The 16280-nt window shown below is 39.7% G+C and overlaps 1 protein-coding gene across 5 annotated transcripts in view; it reads left to right on the forward strand.

Moving 5' to 3' along the window:
• SEMA6A (semaphorin 6A) overlaps nucleotides 1–16280 on the forward strand; it is a 127781-nt gene that overhangs the window by 53572 nt on the left and 57929 nt on the right. For all 5 annotated transcript variants that reach the window (XM_036402950.1, XM_036402946.1, XM_036402947.1 and 2 more), the window contains exons 4-10: nucleotides 4930–4990; nucleotides 6489–6551; nucleotides 7388–7489; nucleotides 10257–10347; nucleotides 13618–13737; nucleotides 14795–14883; nucleotides 15787–16004. In XM_036402950.1, coding sequence (XP_036258843.1) covers nucleotides 4930–4990; nucleotides 6489–6551; nucleotides 7388–7489; nucleotides 10257–10347; nucleotides 13618–13737; nucleotides 14795–14883; nucleotides 15787–16004 — 744 coding nt within the window. The remainder of the gene's footprint in view (nucleotides 1–4929; nucleotides 4991–6488; nucleotides 6552–7387; nucleotides 7490–10256; nucleotides 10348–13617; nucleotides 13738–14794; nucleotides 14884–15786; nucleotides 16005–16280) is intronic.

Consider the following 16280-nt stretch of genomic DNA (forward strand, 5'->3'; position numbering starts at 1 on the left):
GTTATTCCACTTGTGCTCACCAATAATGACAAATTTTAGAGAATATTTCTTCTGTGCACAGGTGTATTTTTTGATAAGAATTATTAGAATGAAATTTTGCTGATTTAGGCATGTTTTTGGTATCTTAAGACAAAGAAAAAGAACTGAACATGCTCCCTCAAGGTTAATTGAATTAAGTGTCTTGACTTTTTTGGAGAGCTATACTGTGCAGACATGAGCACGTTTTTTATAAAAGTTGCACATGAGCTGCCTATTTAGTTTGCCCAGCTCAGCTTGCACTGTCAACCTCAGTGGGCCTACACTCATCAGACAGTTGCCAACCTTACCGAGATCCAATATTAACACTTCACATCCCTACCTGTTGTTAGCAAAGAAGATTGACGATCTTAGAGTGGGAATTACACGAGAGATGCACAATGAGTGCAAGATGGGTCCAGATTAGCAAGGCTGGGTGGTCCAGATTTGCAAGGGTGGGTAGTCCAGTTTAGGAGCTCTTGGACCCAGATGCTGTTTGGGACCTCCCTGCAAGCTGCCTCTCAAGTAGTACTTCTTTCCTGCCTGTTTTCTGGTCCTCCATTGCAAAAACACACACCTTTCTGCATGTGTCACATAAAACCAGGCTGTTGTTGCAGATGGGAGAAGTGGTGGGTGGGATGGCCAAGCGTGAAGGGAAACAGCTGCTGAACAGGCAGCCTCTCACCACCAGCCCTGTCTGCAAAGCCCTTGGCAGCCTCTGGGAGCTGCCTGCCTTTCTTCTCAAACAGCCACTCCCCATCTCCTGGGTGGTCGGATGTGTCCTGTGGGGAAAGCTGCCTGTCCATCTCTGTGCAGCACCACAAAATTGGTAATTGCATTACACCAGCACGGTCACTGAGTGACACTTTCAGAGTCATGTCCCTGGCTGCTGGAAGAACACACCTGTTCCATTACCCAGCCATAGCTGCTGCTCTGGCTAATTGCAGCTTCCCAGGCTCCTTGCATACCCCTTGCTGCATGGGGTCCAGGTGGCAGAACTCAGGGCTCTCACAGCAAGACCTTGCATCGAGTCCAGGCAGAGAGCAAGTATGCTTCCACAGGAGCTGCTGTGGTGGTGGTCACAGGGCACAAGGAGAGATCAGCCCCGTGGCAAGTGGCAAAGCCCTGTGCTTTGTCTGAGTTCTGAGATTGGTATTTTTGCTGTTTTTAGTGGGATATAGAGTAGGGCAGGACTGAGGGTTGAATAGGTTTGAAAGGTGGTGGCAGGATTTCCTCCTTTTCATGACTGAGCTCCCTTTGCTTTCCTCATTTGTTTTCCTTTAAATTAGGAAATTATTTGCAGTGAGGTGATGGTAAATCCTCTTTGCAGATTTTGCTTTGCTGTTTTCATAGTTTGTTCCCAGACTGAGATTGACGCAGTTAGACTGTTTCAGTGCCCAAGTAACTGGCTTTAGAGCAGGAAAACCTGGAGAAAAGTTTTGGGATATGAAACAGTTTTGAGATGTGTGCACAAATTATATGAAGAATGCTAATATTTGGGAGATAATATGTACTAGTATGTGAATAGGCATTCTTTCTCATTTGTATTAAACAACTTGCTACAATGAGAGTGCTTATATAGTCCTAGGATCTTGTGACCTACAAAAAAGAATAAAGACCTGATCTGCTTTGTACTTGCACAGGCATGAAAAAAATCTTCTTACACTTTTTTTCCTTTGGTAACTCAAAAGCTCTTTGACATATTCTTCCCCCCCTCCATGTTACCGAATAAAGTCCTTCCTGGGCTGACAAGACTATGTGATACAAGTTGAAATTCAGAGATAATTTTTATCTTCAAGTAACAAACTTCAGAAAATGAGTCATCCTTCAGTATCTAGTGTGGATGAAAGTTTGTAATTCAAATACTACATTTCCTTCAAAGGCAGTAGTAAATCTAGAGATTGGAAGCAAATTTGTACACAAGCAAATGTGTTTGCCAAAGAGTTTTGTAACAATATTCATTGAAAACTGTAGCTAAATAAATCTTTGAACTATTATATGAGATATTGCTTTCATGCTTTTTTTATGCATTGAAATACAGCAATCCTAAGTTTATATTTTATCCAATTATCTGAAAAACAATCAAAACAAATGGTTAAATAGTAAGCATTTTTATTTTAGCACTGTTTTGTTTAGGTTGGGGAGTTTTTTTGTTTACTTGTTTTGGAAAAATCCAGTGTTGACTTTTGCGGACAGTTGCAGCCCACCAGAAAGGCTAACTCAGATTTGAGAACTGCTTACATTTTATTAATGATCAACTGGCATAGAACAAAATTTCTGTCAGTCCCACTGCTTATTTTGTCGTATGGGATACACAACTCCTATATTAGCTATTACCAAATAAAGTTTTGTGTCACTTCACAAAGGCATTATTTCATGTTATCAGACAGAAATACACAGCCAACATAAATTAGAATAACTCAGTCAAAGGCCATTAAGCTTTACTCTCTGAACAGGCTTGCTAAGGACTGGCTCTGTCATCTTTTTTCTCGTGGGAAGGGTAGTCCCTCCTCATCTCTCTCTCACTGGCCCACACCCAGGCACACACATCCTTTTCTAAGTTTGCTGTGTCTCCTCCTCCCATTGTCTCATGCAGTGGCAGTTTTTGTTCACATTATCTGCCACTCCTCCTGTGTGTGTGTGTGAACCAAACAGGCATGGAGCAGGGTATGGGATGGCTCCCTCCTCCTTTGCAGTTACGTGTTTCCAAACCATGTTCCGAGTGCCAAGGGTCGTGCACAGCCAGTGGCATTATTTAAATTCCCTTCCTCAACAAGATTATGCCATGGCAACAGAACTCAGTTCTGCTGACTGGAGGTGGGAAAAACGGAAGCTCTAGGATTAAGTAAATTTGTGTTAGAATAACTTAATTAGCAGTAAACTGTACACATACCACAGCTAGTAGAAAGTAGGCGTTGGGCAGCAGTGGGAAAAGGAGAATGAGGACAATCCCACGTTTTCTGTGATTAGGGAGCCCTCCCCCAAGTTTGACAGCTCTTTTGCTGTCTACTGACACTGTCAGCAACTGTGCTTCATTTGTGGCTTGAGAAAAAGATATGTAATTTTCCTGATGCTAACCTTCTTTCCAACAATTTCATAACTTAGCATTGGAGTTTCATTTGACCTGTTCCTTGAATCAGATAGTAAGTCCTCTAAAGACTGTTTTATTGAGGTGGAACTAAACAACTCAGCTCTTTCTGAGTACCACTGCTGTATTTTCTAATTGTCTTGTTGAAAATGAAAAAATTGTAACCTCTGGAAAACGAGGCTGATGAATAAAATCAAGAGCTGTGCTGGAAGAAGGGTTTTAGAGGTCCACCCGCACCTCATTTGCAATTAAAGAGATTTTTATCCCCCACTTTTATATAGCAGGACCGACAGCAATAAAGAGTAATGCACATAAAAAGGGAACCATGACGTAATCTATTTAGCTGATACTGTGCTAATAGATCATTTTATTCCACAACCAACCCTGACCACTGCTCTGTCACTGAAGTCAGGCAAATAATAAATCGAAGTATTAAACCAATCTTGTAAGTAAATGACAGCTCTGGTTTTAGAGTCTGGAGGAGAAGAAACCCATCAGCTCCTCAGTTTGGCATCTTACAAAGAAAACAGCCTCAAGCTCCATAGGAGAAAAATTTTCAAATCTGGTTCCCTACCACAACACTGCGTCTTTTCTTCACCTGAGAGAAGTGTTGTTTATTTCTCATGTAGCAGTATTCTGTGTTTGCCTTAGTTAAAGGCAAGACTAGCACTGTTTCCCAAAACTCAATAAATATGAAGCTAACCTTGAGAACAGCAATTTCTAAAATGGAAAGAGCCTGTGTTCTGCATTCAGCAGACCCTCCAATGCTGTGGGTCAAACTTCAGCTGCACAGCTTTCTGCATCTTGAAAATATTCAATTTTATTTCAAGGAAAAATGAGATCTCAGTCCCAATTTAATGTGCTGGTTACTACAACTTTGTGGATTGGTGGTTTTCTTCAACTTTTGGGTTCTATACAGACCTGTCCTTTTTCTCTGTTTACACAGAAGAGAATGTCTAAATATATCTCCTTACCTATTAGCTGTTTCTATTTCCTCCTCCTAAGAACAGATTGGCAGCTAATTGTAGAGAGGGACAGGTTCTCGGGGAAAATAGGAAAGTAATTGTAAGGAAAGAAGTGTGAACTTTTTTTCAGAGAAATATTTTACAGTTTAGTTTGGCCTGCAGCTTGTGAAGAAAAGAATAATTTCTGGGAATAGTTTTGTGCCTTTTTTCTACCATATTGTCAATCAAATTGTAACAGGGAAGGGAAGAGAAGGGAAGGGAAGGGAAGGGAAGGGAAGGGAAGGGAAGGGAAGGGAAGGGAAGGGAAGGGAAGGGAAGGGAAGGGAAGGGAAGGGAAGGGAAGGGAAGGGAAGGGAAGGGAAGGGAAGGGAAGGGAAGGGAAGGGAAGGGAAGGGAAGGGAAGGGCTTTTTAACCTTAAATGTCTCTATATGCCACAGTGACATCTAGCCCAGGAATCTGGCAAATGGTGCCTAAAAGCTATTGTGGCTGATTTCAGGAAACAGAAACACATCTGCATGCTACATTGTGGCATCCTGGTGTAGGACTGAAAGAGCAGAAATCTCTCGAGTCTTATCTACTTTCCCAAATCTCGTTTGTTCAAATAATTGCTTTTGGGAAAGAATCTTACTTTGAAGTTTTGTAGCACTTTCCTTTCTTTCCTCTTAATGGGAAGACAAACAGTTTATATGTGAAAATGCTTTTCTGGGAGAAGCAGGAGATGCTGCCAGTAATGTCTTCTGGTAAGACCTCTGATTTTTTAAAAATGGATTATGGATTATCTTGTGATAGATAGCTCTTTTATAGAAAATGAACTGTCCGACTATTCCATTTGACGTTGTATTCTTTGCTTTTGTTTACAGGGATCATATTTATACTGTTGATATGGACACATCACATACAGAAGAAATTTATTTTAGCAAAGTAAGTAACCTTTATCATTGCCCAGAAACCAAGGACACTAGAACAAGCTTCAAATAAATAGGATGATAACATTGTTTTAAAGAACTTGCCAGCACTGCTGTAAAACTGTAATAAGCAAGTAAGATGGCATTGCTAATCATATTTGTGGAGAGCTAGAATAGCGATCATGTCCTCTGCGAATTTCTGATAAGTGGTTTAGCTGGGCTGATAAGCAATCTGTACTGAAATATGGTGAGGTCCCCAATGGAACATCTGTCAAACATCTATTCATTTATATGCAGCAGTTTTCTATAACAGTTATACTATCCCAATTAAGTCTACTGAAACTTCTGTAATAAGAAGCAAGTTACATATTTTCATTTGCACAAATTTTTTTCACTTGTGCTAGAACTGACTAAATAAAATCTTACTATAACATCACTTTGTAGATGTATTCACATTATCTCTATGGGAAGTTACATTCAAACAAAGAAAAGCTTTGTCTGCGTTACTGCATTGTATATTAACACGAACATACTGAAAATAATCTCCCTTCAGCTCCTTTGCATTTCATTCATGTTTTGTAATATATGTTGAACACAGCCTTGGTCTGACAGAAGATCATAAAAATTTGGGCACTGGATGAATTCCACTGGAGGAGGTGACAGTGCTTCATTACAACTGTGAATGATGGTGAAAGTGAGCTTTTTAACTCATCAAAGAGTGAGGGCACAAGCTTACAATGGAAATGAACATTCATGGTTACTCTTTCAGCTTGGGCCCCTCCATGAATGCACAGTGCCTCAGTTTACTGATCAGGAACACTGCCAGAACTATCAAGGCAATAATGTCTAAGGTGGTGCCGTCTTAGGCCATGTGATTTTAAACAAAGCTTCATTATAATTAATAAGGCTTCCACATTTGACCATTTTTGAAACTCATCTCAAAAAACAAAAAAACTGGCTGGGATTTAGCTGTAAATCTTCTGGAGAAACAGTGTTAGCAGATAAAGTCAGCAGTGTCTTGGCAGGTGAAAAACTCTTGGAGCTTGTTAGCTGAATTGAAGTTGTAACTACCTGAATTTTATTTTTTTCCAGATCTAAAATGTTGTCTTTGGGAATGTATATTTCATTTAGAATCCAGTGAAGGTTCATAGTCCATAAATTATAATTCTGATTTGTAGAGCAATATTAGTTAAAAGAAGAGAACATCTACTACTTCTTAGAAAAGTACACATTTTCTGAAGTTCACCTATTGTTGAATTCTGTTCGTTTAGGCTTTTAAGAAAGAGGGATGGATTTCTAGCCTCATAAATTGGAGGCAAAACAAAGTTAAATGAATGATCCACATCACTGAATTTCCATTGTTTCATTGTGGTGAATTAATAATGGAGAAAGAGTGCAGAAAACTTTCAATAAATGTATGTTCAAAAGCTGGTCTCCCCTATGGGACTTCTACTTCTGAAATCAAATGTGAAAAACCTCTGAGTTCTAATTGATTTCTTTCTTTATTCTTACAGAAATTGACATGGAAATCTAGACAAGCTGATGTAGACACATGCAGAATGAAGGGAAAACATAAGGTACGCAATTTTCATTTCTTCTGCAACTGCCACTTCAGTTTAGTTGCATCACTATTATCTCAGACTGCTGTCTGTGATGTGGAATGGATCATGCCATTCACTTCTTACCAGTAATTGCTTTTTCCATCAACTTACTGAAGGCTTTAATTTGCAAAACCAGTTCACTTCGAAAGTGATAAAATATTAGGACAGAAGCCACAGCAATATCCCGAAATATTTAAGGCATGGAACAGGTCACAATGCTTAGTGTACCAGTTTTATTTACCATTGCTTCAAAAGCCAAGTGCTGCTGTCCACCCCCCTGTGGGAATTTGCTGAAAAGTTCAGGTAAAGCATCAGAAAAGAGGAATGTGGGGCTGTAGAAGGACTGTTTCTCACACCAGTTTCATCCTGGAACCTATGACTGGCATTAGTATCATAATTAGATGCAGATTCTTTGATTCTTTACATCTACTTCCCCTTCTAGTTAAAGAAGCTTTATGCCAGTATATTGTAGTAGTGATGTCACTGTCTGACAGTGGCACAGGTGACAAAATCAGATTTTTCACTCTTCAGAAAAGCAACAGTTTTCAAACAAAATTCACCTTTGTCAACAACAGCAAACTAGGAGCTACAATATGAATGCTTTATCTTCAGCTCTTTGTAATTTTTAAGCCACTAGAATATAAATTAATTACAAATTGCTCATTGTTAGTTAAACATAGTCAAAATAAGGCCAGAGTATCACAGTGGGTACCAGCCAATTTAATTTTAAACCTGTGAAATATCACTGCTTAAAAATGAAAACAGATACTCAAAATGCAGTAGTTGAAATAGTTTTTATTATTTTTCTTCAGGATGAATGTCATAACTTTATTAAAGTTCTCCTAAAAAGAAACGAGGATACACTGTTTATCTGTGGAACAAATGCATTCAACCCTTCTTGCAGGAACTACAAGGTACGTAATCTGTTTGCAGAATTTCACTTATGCCTTGTCTTTTGGTTGGATTTATTGTGACTATGTTGGCAGCTGTGTGAGATTGTCCTTCACCTGTTCACCATTCAATTCTGAAACGTTTGTCCTGACTTGTTTCAGTGCTACTGAGTTCAATGTTAATTAGATTTCTGAGAAAATCTCAGACTGAGTACCTAGCTCTTTGCAACTCCTGCACATCAAGAGTATTGCCACTTTGCATGGCCCCCCATGGGTACAGAGTCCTTCAGATCCCTGTTTGGGGCTGTAGTCTCACCTCAGAAAGTTCCTCAGCTTGTCACTGACACTCACATCAAGTCATAGACTAATATTGGGGGTTACTGCTGAGGATCATGTTCTAAAATTTCTGTTCTACTGCTCTCAATTGCAAAACCAGTTCTGAGGAAGCCTGGGGACATAGCAAGAAAAACCTGAGTTTCTTGTGAGCCCCCCAGATAGGGATGCTGTGAAGATCCTATGGCATTTTGTGCTGTGGGAGTGATGAAACGGCTAATCTCCGCAAGGAGCAGTACAGCAGGACAGAGTATTCCTCACTTGCTGGGGATTGGCAAAGCCAAAACATTATCTGGAGCAGTGTAGAAACTCTGCTGGTTCCTGCATACTTGACATTAATGCCCTGAAGCCAATTTATTCCTTTGGCATAGTGTATGTCAGGAGTCTTCATTCCAGTAGGACCCACTTATTGAAGTATTTCCCATTTTCTTAGGCTTTCACCATTATATTCTGATATAACTCCCAACAGTGGATATCTCTGAAGTAGCTTTGAAATTAATTTATTTAGGCATTTGACATCCAGACTCTGCTTTTCTAGGCACTGTTATGTCCCACAGGTAATTTCTCATCTTTTTTTCTGGAAAAATAAAATTCAGTTTTATTAATGCTGCTCCTGACAAAATTACAACTGCCATTTAGGTTTTGTGTTCAGAGTTACTGGAAAAAAGCAGAATAAAGATGTTAAGAGCCAGGAAAACTACTTCCCTAATGGTATTCACTGTGGCTGGTGGTCTTCCTTGATTTTTGTGCAATCATGTTTGCCTCATTTAGCCACTATAATGGCTGCAGTTTAGAAAACACAGGAGAGAAGTGCAGGGTAGTTTTTTCTACCAGTCTGTGGAGGAATAACCAAATTTGAGTAAGAATACAAGCCTGTGTCGTGGTAACTCTGAGGTACAGTTAGCTACTCTAACAGCTGTTCCTTTTATTCTTTCTTTCCTTGCCTGCTCCTAGTATGCAATGAAGCTTCTTGATCACTGGGCTGTATTTATTCTTCTACTACAGTTTGCAATTTTTAATTTTTAATCTCTGAATTCCATTAATGAGGCTAACAAATCTCAGCCAGTCTCCTTGTGTGGAAGTTGTCTTTTAGATACAATTCTAGATTTCTTTGACATCTTGGTGTGAGCCATATAAATGGCCTCCTCCCCCTTACTCCTGAGTTTTCATCCCCTGTGATGCAGGGCTGGATAGTGATCCCCCTGACAGTCTTCAGAAGGCCTCTGCAACACCTGCCCTGGCTTTTCCTCCATATATTCCTTCATTATCCAGAGAGAGGACTAAATGTGTGCCAAAGAGAAAGCAGGGCTGTCCCTCAAGTGTGCCAGTGATTGTGAGGGTGAGCCCAGCCTGTGGAACTTGGTGCAGGAAAAGTTACTCAGGACTCTAACTCATTTCCTCTCACTATCATGTGAAATGCTTTTCAGCCTTTGAGTAAACACAACTGACTCCCCTCAGAGTGGACTTTGACAGAAAGGATACGTGACAGAAAACAAATGATCACAAATCATCCACTGAAGGACTTGGAAGCTGTAACATAGAAATTAAAAGTTCATTTAAGTGAATGGTGCTGTGTGGGTTATTTGTCACACTCTGTGAATCTTTACTGTGTATGATCTATAGAGTATGAGATGGACAAGTTGCCTGAATATGCTACAAAGGTTCTTATTCTCAAAATACTGTAGTATGAGCATCTGAAAAGGGTAACAGGTGTACAATTCTCCCTTAGCTCACCAAACCTTCTTGAACTTCATGTAAAGTCAATCTGTATATTTGTGTTGTTATCAGTGCCCAGGGTGAATTTATTTCCCAGGAGTTACACATAAGCCTCAGAATTTACCATTCCTGCACAGATTAATTCTTGCCTGATGGTAAGAGGATTCTCTGTGACACGGACTCAACTGCTATAGTAAAACTTGAAGAGCATCTTTCTGAATATGCAAATCAAGGAAGAGAGCACTACTGTTGAGACTAGAGGAGAAGGACCTCTGGACTTGGGGGAGAAAAATGCACACAGAGATAATTGTCCTAGTATTGTTTCTTCTGAATGCTGTGGTTTGCAGTCTTTTCTGTGTATAAGAGTGCTTCTGTTGGGTCACTGGTGAGGATAAATTTTGGAGCCTTGCCAGAACCACAGACCACATAGCCTGCTACAGTTCAAAACAAAACTTGTGTGCAGATAAAATATAGACTGAAGACTTCAGTAAAATGTGTCAAGGTGAGAATTATTAGCTCCAAAAGAATGCTTGACTGACTGGACATACTTTTTTCAGGCTTATTTTATTTAATGCCATGATTTTTTTTTTGTCAAGTTTTTACTTCATAGTCAAGAGTAGAGTTAGATTAAGAGCCTTCTCCTGTGCCCAGAAAAGATGAAACACTGTCATAAAGCATCATCCTGGGTAAGAAGTTTTGTTTCTTTGTTTCTCTATCTGAGGAGCTCCCTTTGATTTTTCAGATGGATACCTTGGACTATCTGGAAGAGGAATTCAGTGGAATGGCCAGGTGCCCCTATGATGCAAAGCATGCCAACGTTGCGTTGTTTGCAGGTAAAATGACAGCGATAAACTTTTTACTTTCTGTCCTGCAGCCCAGGCTTGGTGTAACACTGTGCCTCTTGCTTGAGCCCAGAATGCCTAAATCTAAATGGTGTCAAACAGAGTAAACACTGGCTAAAAAGAGGGAGCATAAGGAAATCCCTAGCAAAAAAAGCCTTCCCGTCTTTGAAATTAACTTCACTGTCATCAACATTGCACAAAGCCTCAATTTCCTGGATCAATATTTCAGTGTTTCCTGTATTCTTGATAATATGGCCTGTGTGTGGCACCATTTTTGGCTGCATTCAGCTTCTGTGAACGTCAAAGGAAGTCAAGGCTTGTGTAAGCTTTAATTAGGATTAAGCAGGATATGCTCATTAACAACTCTAAGCCCAAGCTAACATTCATAATAAAAGGAAGCTATGGAAAATGCTGTGGCATGCCCTTTTCTAGATCTAGAAGGAAAGGGGAGGTGATTTTTTTTTTTTAAGCTGAAAACATCTTACTACGATCTTATCAGCTGCTGTAGACAAAAGGAGAGAAATGTATTGGCTAGTGGTGATTTATGCTGCATGCAGCATAATAGTGTTAATTCTGATTTCTACTACGATAGTTAGAAAAAGGGAAATCTTATAAATGGGGCTGTTGATTGTATGGTATTTTTTTATATGTCATCAGAAATTCCTGATTAAATTATCTCTTTATTGAACTTCTCCTAGTGTGAACCCTGCTGATCTTTTCTTAGATCTGGCTGATAGATAGGTGGTGAAAATAATAAAAACATCCTCCATGATAATGTGAGTCTTCTTCAACAAGTGTAATGCTATAAAACAGAGTCTGGGTGCTCACATGGAAATAACTAAGCTGTTCCTCTGAAGATTTAAGATTTAAGCCATTCCCAATCAAGTCTATAGCCAAAGGGCTCTATTAAGCACTACCATGTTTGAGGTATCATCATCTGCCTCACAAAGGAGAGATTTTGTAACCTGTTTCAAATTTTTTTTTTTTTTTACTTTTTATAGTGCAAATAAATGGTCCTTTTGTTTCAATAGTAGTGGTGATGATAGTGGTAGAATGATTTCTTAATTACAGTCACAGGCAGGAATATACAGTAGAAATTCTCTAACTGTAGCAAGTAATTAATAAAACATGGAAATAGAGAAACTCCTTCAAAGAAATATTTTTCCCATGTATCTCAGACTCCCTATCCTTCATGCAGCCTGAATGACCTTTCAGAAGGGTCTTTCTCAGTGTATTGGCCAAGAAAGAGTTTATGACCAGCCTATTGGAAACATTCACTTTGAATGCAGCTGAAGTTCAGAAAGATGACTCCAAATTCGTCACTGAAGAAATCCTTGAATTAATTGAAAATAAAGAGAATATTTATAGAAATTATCATACTCCTTCATGGTGATTCAGAATAAATTTGATACAGTTCAAATAAATATTTGTAGAATATGCCTCGTAAATCTGCTAGCTTCAGAAAATCACTGCTATATGTGTCTTACATATTGATACCCATGCTAACTTTTCAGAGTGCAATGAAAAGCAGTTTCAGAACAGTTTAGGGCACAAATCCAAGTTATCTGAGTTTGTTGGATGCACTTACTTGAGTATGGCTCTTCTTGCAGCCTGTAGCTATTGCAGCTGATATGTGTGAATTGTAGTTGGTCACAGGAACTTGGCAGGAAAGAAAATAAGAGTGTGGTTGTATAAACATGAGTTCAGACATCCATATCTAAAAAACTGAGCTTTTTATTCTATTTTAAATTGGGGGGGGGGACACATGTAGTAATTATTTTTTCTGTTTTGCTAAGAAAAAATGATCATTCTTAAATAGCCAAATAAGGACAAGAATTGCATGAGTCAGAACAAAGCATACAGTACTGCTAATAAAAAACAGTCTGAATTTTAAATCTGGAGCTGAAATTCACAGACTCACAGAGTTTCTAGGGTTGGAAGGGAGCTCTGGAAATCATCCAGCCCAACCTGCCCTGCCAAGGCAGGGTCATCTACAGCAAGTGACACTGGAATGTGTCCAAGTGGGGCTTGAATGCCTCCAGAGAGGGAGACTCAACAACCTCCAGGGGAAGGCTGTTATAGTGCTCTGCCACCCTCAATGTAAAGAAATTCTTTTCATGTTGAGGAAAGCTCTTGAGCTTTACTTTATGGCCATTGCTCCTCATCCTGTCACAGGACACCACTGAAAAGAGTCTAGCAACCTCCTCTTGGCATCCGCCTTTGAGACAGCTGTATGCATCAATGAGATTCCCTCTCAGTCTTACACTAACTCTGAGAGTATAATGAGGAGAGCTTGACCAATAGACACCTCTCTGCTTTGTCCTGGGAATGTCCTCAGTGCTGGTGCCTTCAAGGCACTAACATAATCTCTGTCAAACAAGATGTAGACAATTCTGGTTTTTATGCAGATGCAACAGAGAAATAATTTTGTGTGCTCATGCTGCACCACAGCATGCTGTGGTTCCAGCAGACAGCATGTTCCAAGTTCTATTTCACACATGAAAACAGTCCTGTACAGTTGCCATGACCTGCAAACAAAGTAGACAACAAATAAAATTTTAAAATATTGCTGAAACTTGTGCTTTTATATCCTTATAGTTTTGTATGTTTTGGTTGTCCTTAGGGTGCCATTTTGTAGGCCCTTTCTTATCACTTGTCCTCCATTCTTTAAGAGAGAGGAATGCATAATTCATATGGGAAATGCCTAAAATGCATGGTAGAAGAGAAATATTGATGGGTAATCCTCCTCCATCTCTTTTCCTCTCTGTTTCAGCAGGGCTCCCAACATGTTAGTTAATTTTTTCTTAGTGATCTTTGGCAGAGCAGAAGTGCTCTCAAGGGGAGAAATTTTCATAAGCGTCAATTAGCTGACAGTCTCCAAGCCTTGTCTGGTTTGCACTCCCAGTTGGAACTAGCAGTTTTTGTTTTGCTGACATACCTAAGCAGAATTTCTGAGCGTTGAACTAGTGACATGTGGCTGGATAGGGTAGTTCAGTATGACATGTCTAAACTGAAGAAGAATTATTCCATAAGGTTATTTTCTTCCACAGCATCCCTCTGAAATTACCATTCTGCAGAGCACTGAGTTGCTTGTTCGGTACTCAGTTCCATTTACCTGGCTGGATTTTTTTCCTTCCTTCAGTGTTCCTAAGGAGACTGTGATGGTTTTGTTTCCCCTTCTCATCTGACTGGTGAAAGAAGAAGCAATTGTACTATTTCTAATGCTCCTCCCCCCTGGTTTCTTCTTTCCTTCCTCCCCAGAGGGAAAGCTGTATTCTGCCACAGTGACCGACTTCCTCGCAATAGATGCGGTCATATACCGGAGCCTGGGAGACAGCCCAACCCTGCGGACAGTTAAACATGACTCCAAGTGGTTGAAAGGTAGATAAACAAACAAGGCAAAAAAAGCAGCATCTCTGATGAGAGTCTTGGATTTCTGACAGACCTCTTTGGCATTTCATTTCACCAGTGCTTTCTGGCAGAAAGAAGGAAGCAGATTACATCTCTTGCTTACTCTGGTCTGTTTATTTCTTTCACTCCTCTCCTGACCCAAAGTTACTGGATTTGACAGAAGCTGTGAGCTGGGTAGATCAGAATATATATTCCAGTGAGCTTTCCAAGATGAAATCCAGTTTACATCTGTTGGATGGAAAAGCTGGAGCTTGCAGGGCTCTGTGTGCTTGTGCTGTGTTTGCAAATATTCCTGCCACAGCACTGTTAGGTAACAATCAAGGCTTTATGAAGTATAGAAGGTTTGTCCTGTAATGCTAAGATTCATTAATGAAACTAAAATTGTGCAAATATTGCACAAAGCCTTTCTGTTACAGTTCTTAAGGATTGTACTGCTGCCATTGAATTAGCCAATTTTTGTGCTGTAAATGCCCTCATTGTTAAGGATTGTGCTGTTTAGCTTCATGTAGGTGTTGAGAATTGTTAGCATTTGGAGTGATTTTAATAGAGAGCAAAGCCATAGTTTCAAGTCTTTTTCTGCAGGCAGAAATGTTTTGCCAGGTGTCAACTTTAGCTGTCCCACTTTGCTTGCTGCCGCAGACACATGTGGGCAGAAAGAGTTACGTGGTTTGTTATTCCCTCAGCTCACAGACTGCATGCCATAAAGAGCGCTACTTGGACCCCTCAGGCATACAGTTATAAATGCCTGTTTACCTTTCCTCTTACTCCATGCAGGGCAGACATATTAGTGGCAGAGACTTAACTACCCTGCAGTGATGTTGTACAGACTTGTTCCCAGCTCTCCTGTCCCCAGACAGTGATTCTTCTGCAGCAGCGATTTGTTTGTTCTGAAAACTGATCAAGTTTGTCAAGCACAGACATTTCACCTCTGGATGTTATGTGTGAATGTGTTTGGCTTCTCTTTGCATTCTGTATCCTGTATGTGGTGCCTAAATCAGGTGTCTTGCGTTGCTGTTTTTTTTCCTAGAGCCGTACTTTGTTCAGGCAGTTGACTATGGCAATTACATATACTTCTTCTTCCGGGAAATAGCAGTGGAGTACAACAGCATGGGAAAGGTAAGGGCAAAAACACTGCCTTGAATGACTTTGTCAGATTGAGGAGGAGGAAAATCTATGCTATTCTTGGACCAATGCTGTTACGAGTGACCTTGAAATGAGAACCATAAATCATTATGACAAGGTCAGCATTTTGAGAAGATTCCTATTGCTCAAGCCAAAAGGTTGGCTGGAGTAAAACATTGCACTGTCTTGAAAGGAAAATGTGTAGTTTCTTACAGTGATGGTGTATGCTAGAGTTTCTTTTCTGAAATTATAGAAAGCACAAGGCTAATCTAGTTAGTTCAACACAGTAGATAATTGTTAAAAACAGATTCCAAAGCAGAAAGAATTTTTTCTGTAAGAAATATGAATTAGGGTGCTGAGTAAACAAGGGTAGGAATTTTGTGCTCTGCCATTCTGCAAAGAATAATTAAACACTTTCTGCATTTTTGCTAATTTCACAATAGCTTTCTGACTAAGCAGTCAGAAAAGCTGACCAAGGTCACAAAGGTGGAGAGCAGGAATAAAAGCCCAGCAAGATTTGCATAGTTTTTAAGTGCTGAAAACACAAGAATCGGAGCAGCAGTGTGGGTTGCAAGGATGTGAATATGAAATGTGCTTTTGTTTGGGGAAATAGAAAGCTAAGCAGTCTGTATGGAAATGAATTTTATATGGGTTGAGAACAGATCTCCTGAAGGATTTATGGCTGTGTAGTAAATGCCACAGTCTTATCTTTCATAGCACACTGTTCCAGAGCTTTATTTTTCTCTGTTTCTTATTTGTCACAGATTATATAAAAGTGGTATTAAATTAAGCACCTTGCTTTGTTATTCCAAATGTTTTAAAAGCAGTATTCCAACGAAGACTTTAGGTCAAGCAAACATTTAATTTTCTCCATTATTTTTGCTCTATTCCTTCCAGGTAGTTTTCCCAAGGGTGGCCCAGGTTTGCAAAAATGACATGGGAGGATCTCAGAGAGTGCTGGAAAAACAGTGGACTTCCTTTCTCAAGGCTCGGCTGAACTGCTCAGTTCCTGGCGACTCACACTTCTACTTTAACATACTGCAGTCGGTTACAGATGTTATCCATTTCAATGGCCGGGATGTTGTTTTAGCTACATTCTCCACTCCATATAATAGGTAATAGCCAAATAACATTTTACCTTCTATTTCCTCTATGTTTTGCTTTTCACTGCAGTTCCTTTTAACTTTATGCAAGCACAAGAAGAGATCGCTCGTACAACATAATTATTTTGTACCCTGCACTTAACAATAGCTTGTGTTCAATTTTAAGGCACCCTGCTATTGCTTACTTCATACCTGGTAACTTAGGGTGGCTTTCAGCCATTTACTATCTGGACACATTCCTGAGACATATTTTCTTTACAAAGGAATAGTTTACACCAGCCACCAAGA

This window comes from Molothrus ater, chromosome Z, assembly GCF_012460135.2.
Source record: "Molothrus ater isolate BHLD 08-10-18 breed brown headed cowbird chromosome Z, BPBGC_Mater_1.1, whole genome shotgun sequence".
Taxonomy (NCBI): Eukaryota; Metazoa; Chordata; class Aves; order Passeriformes; family Icteridae; genus Molothrus; species Molothrus ater.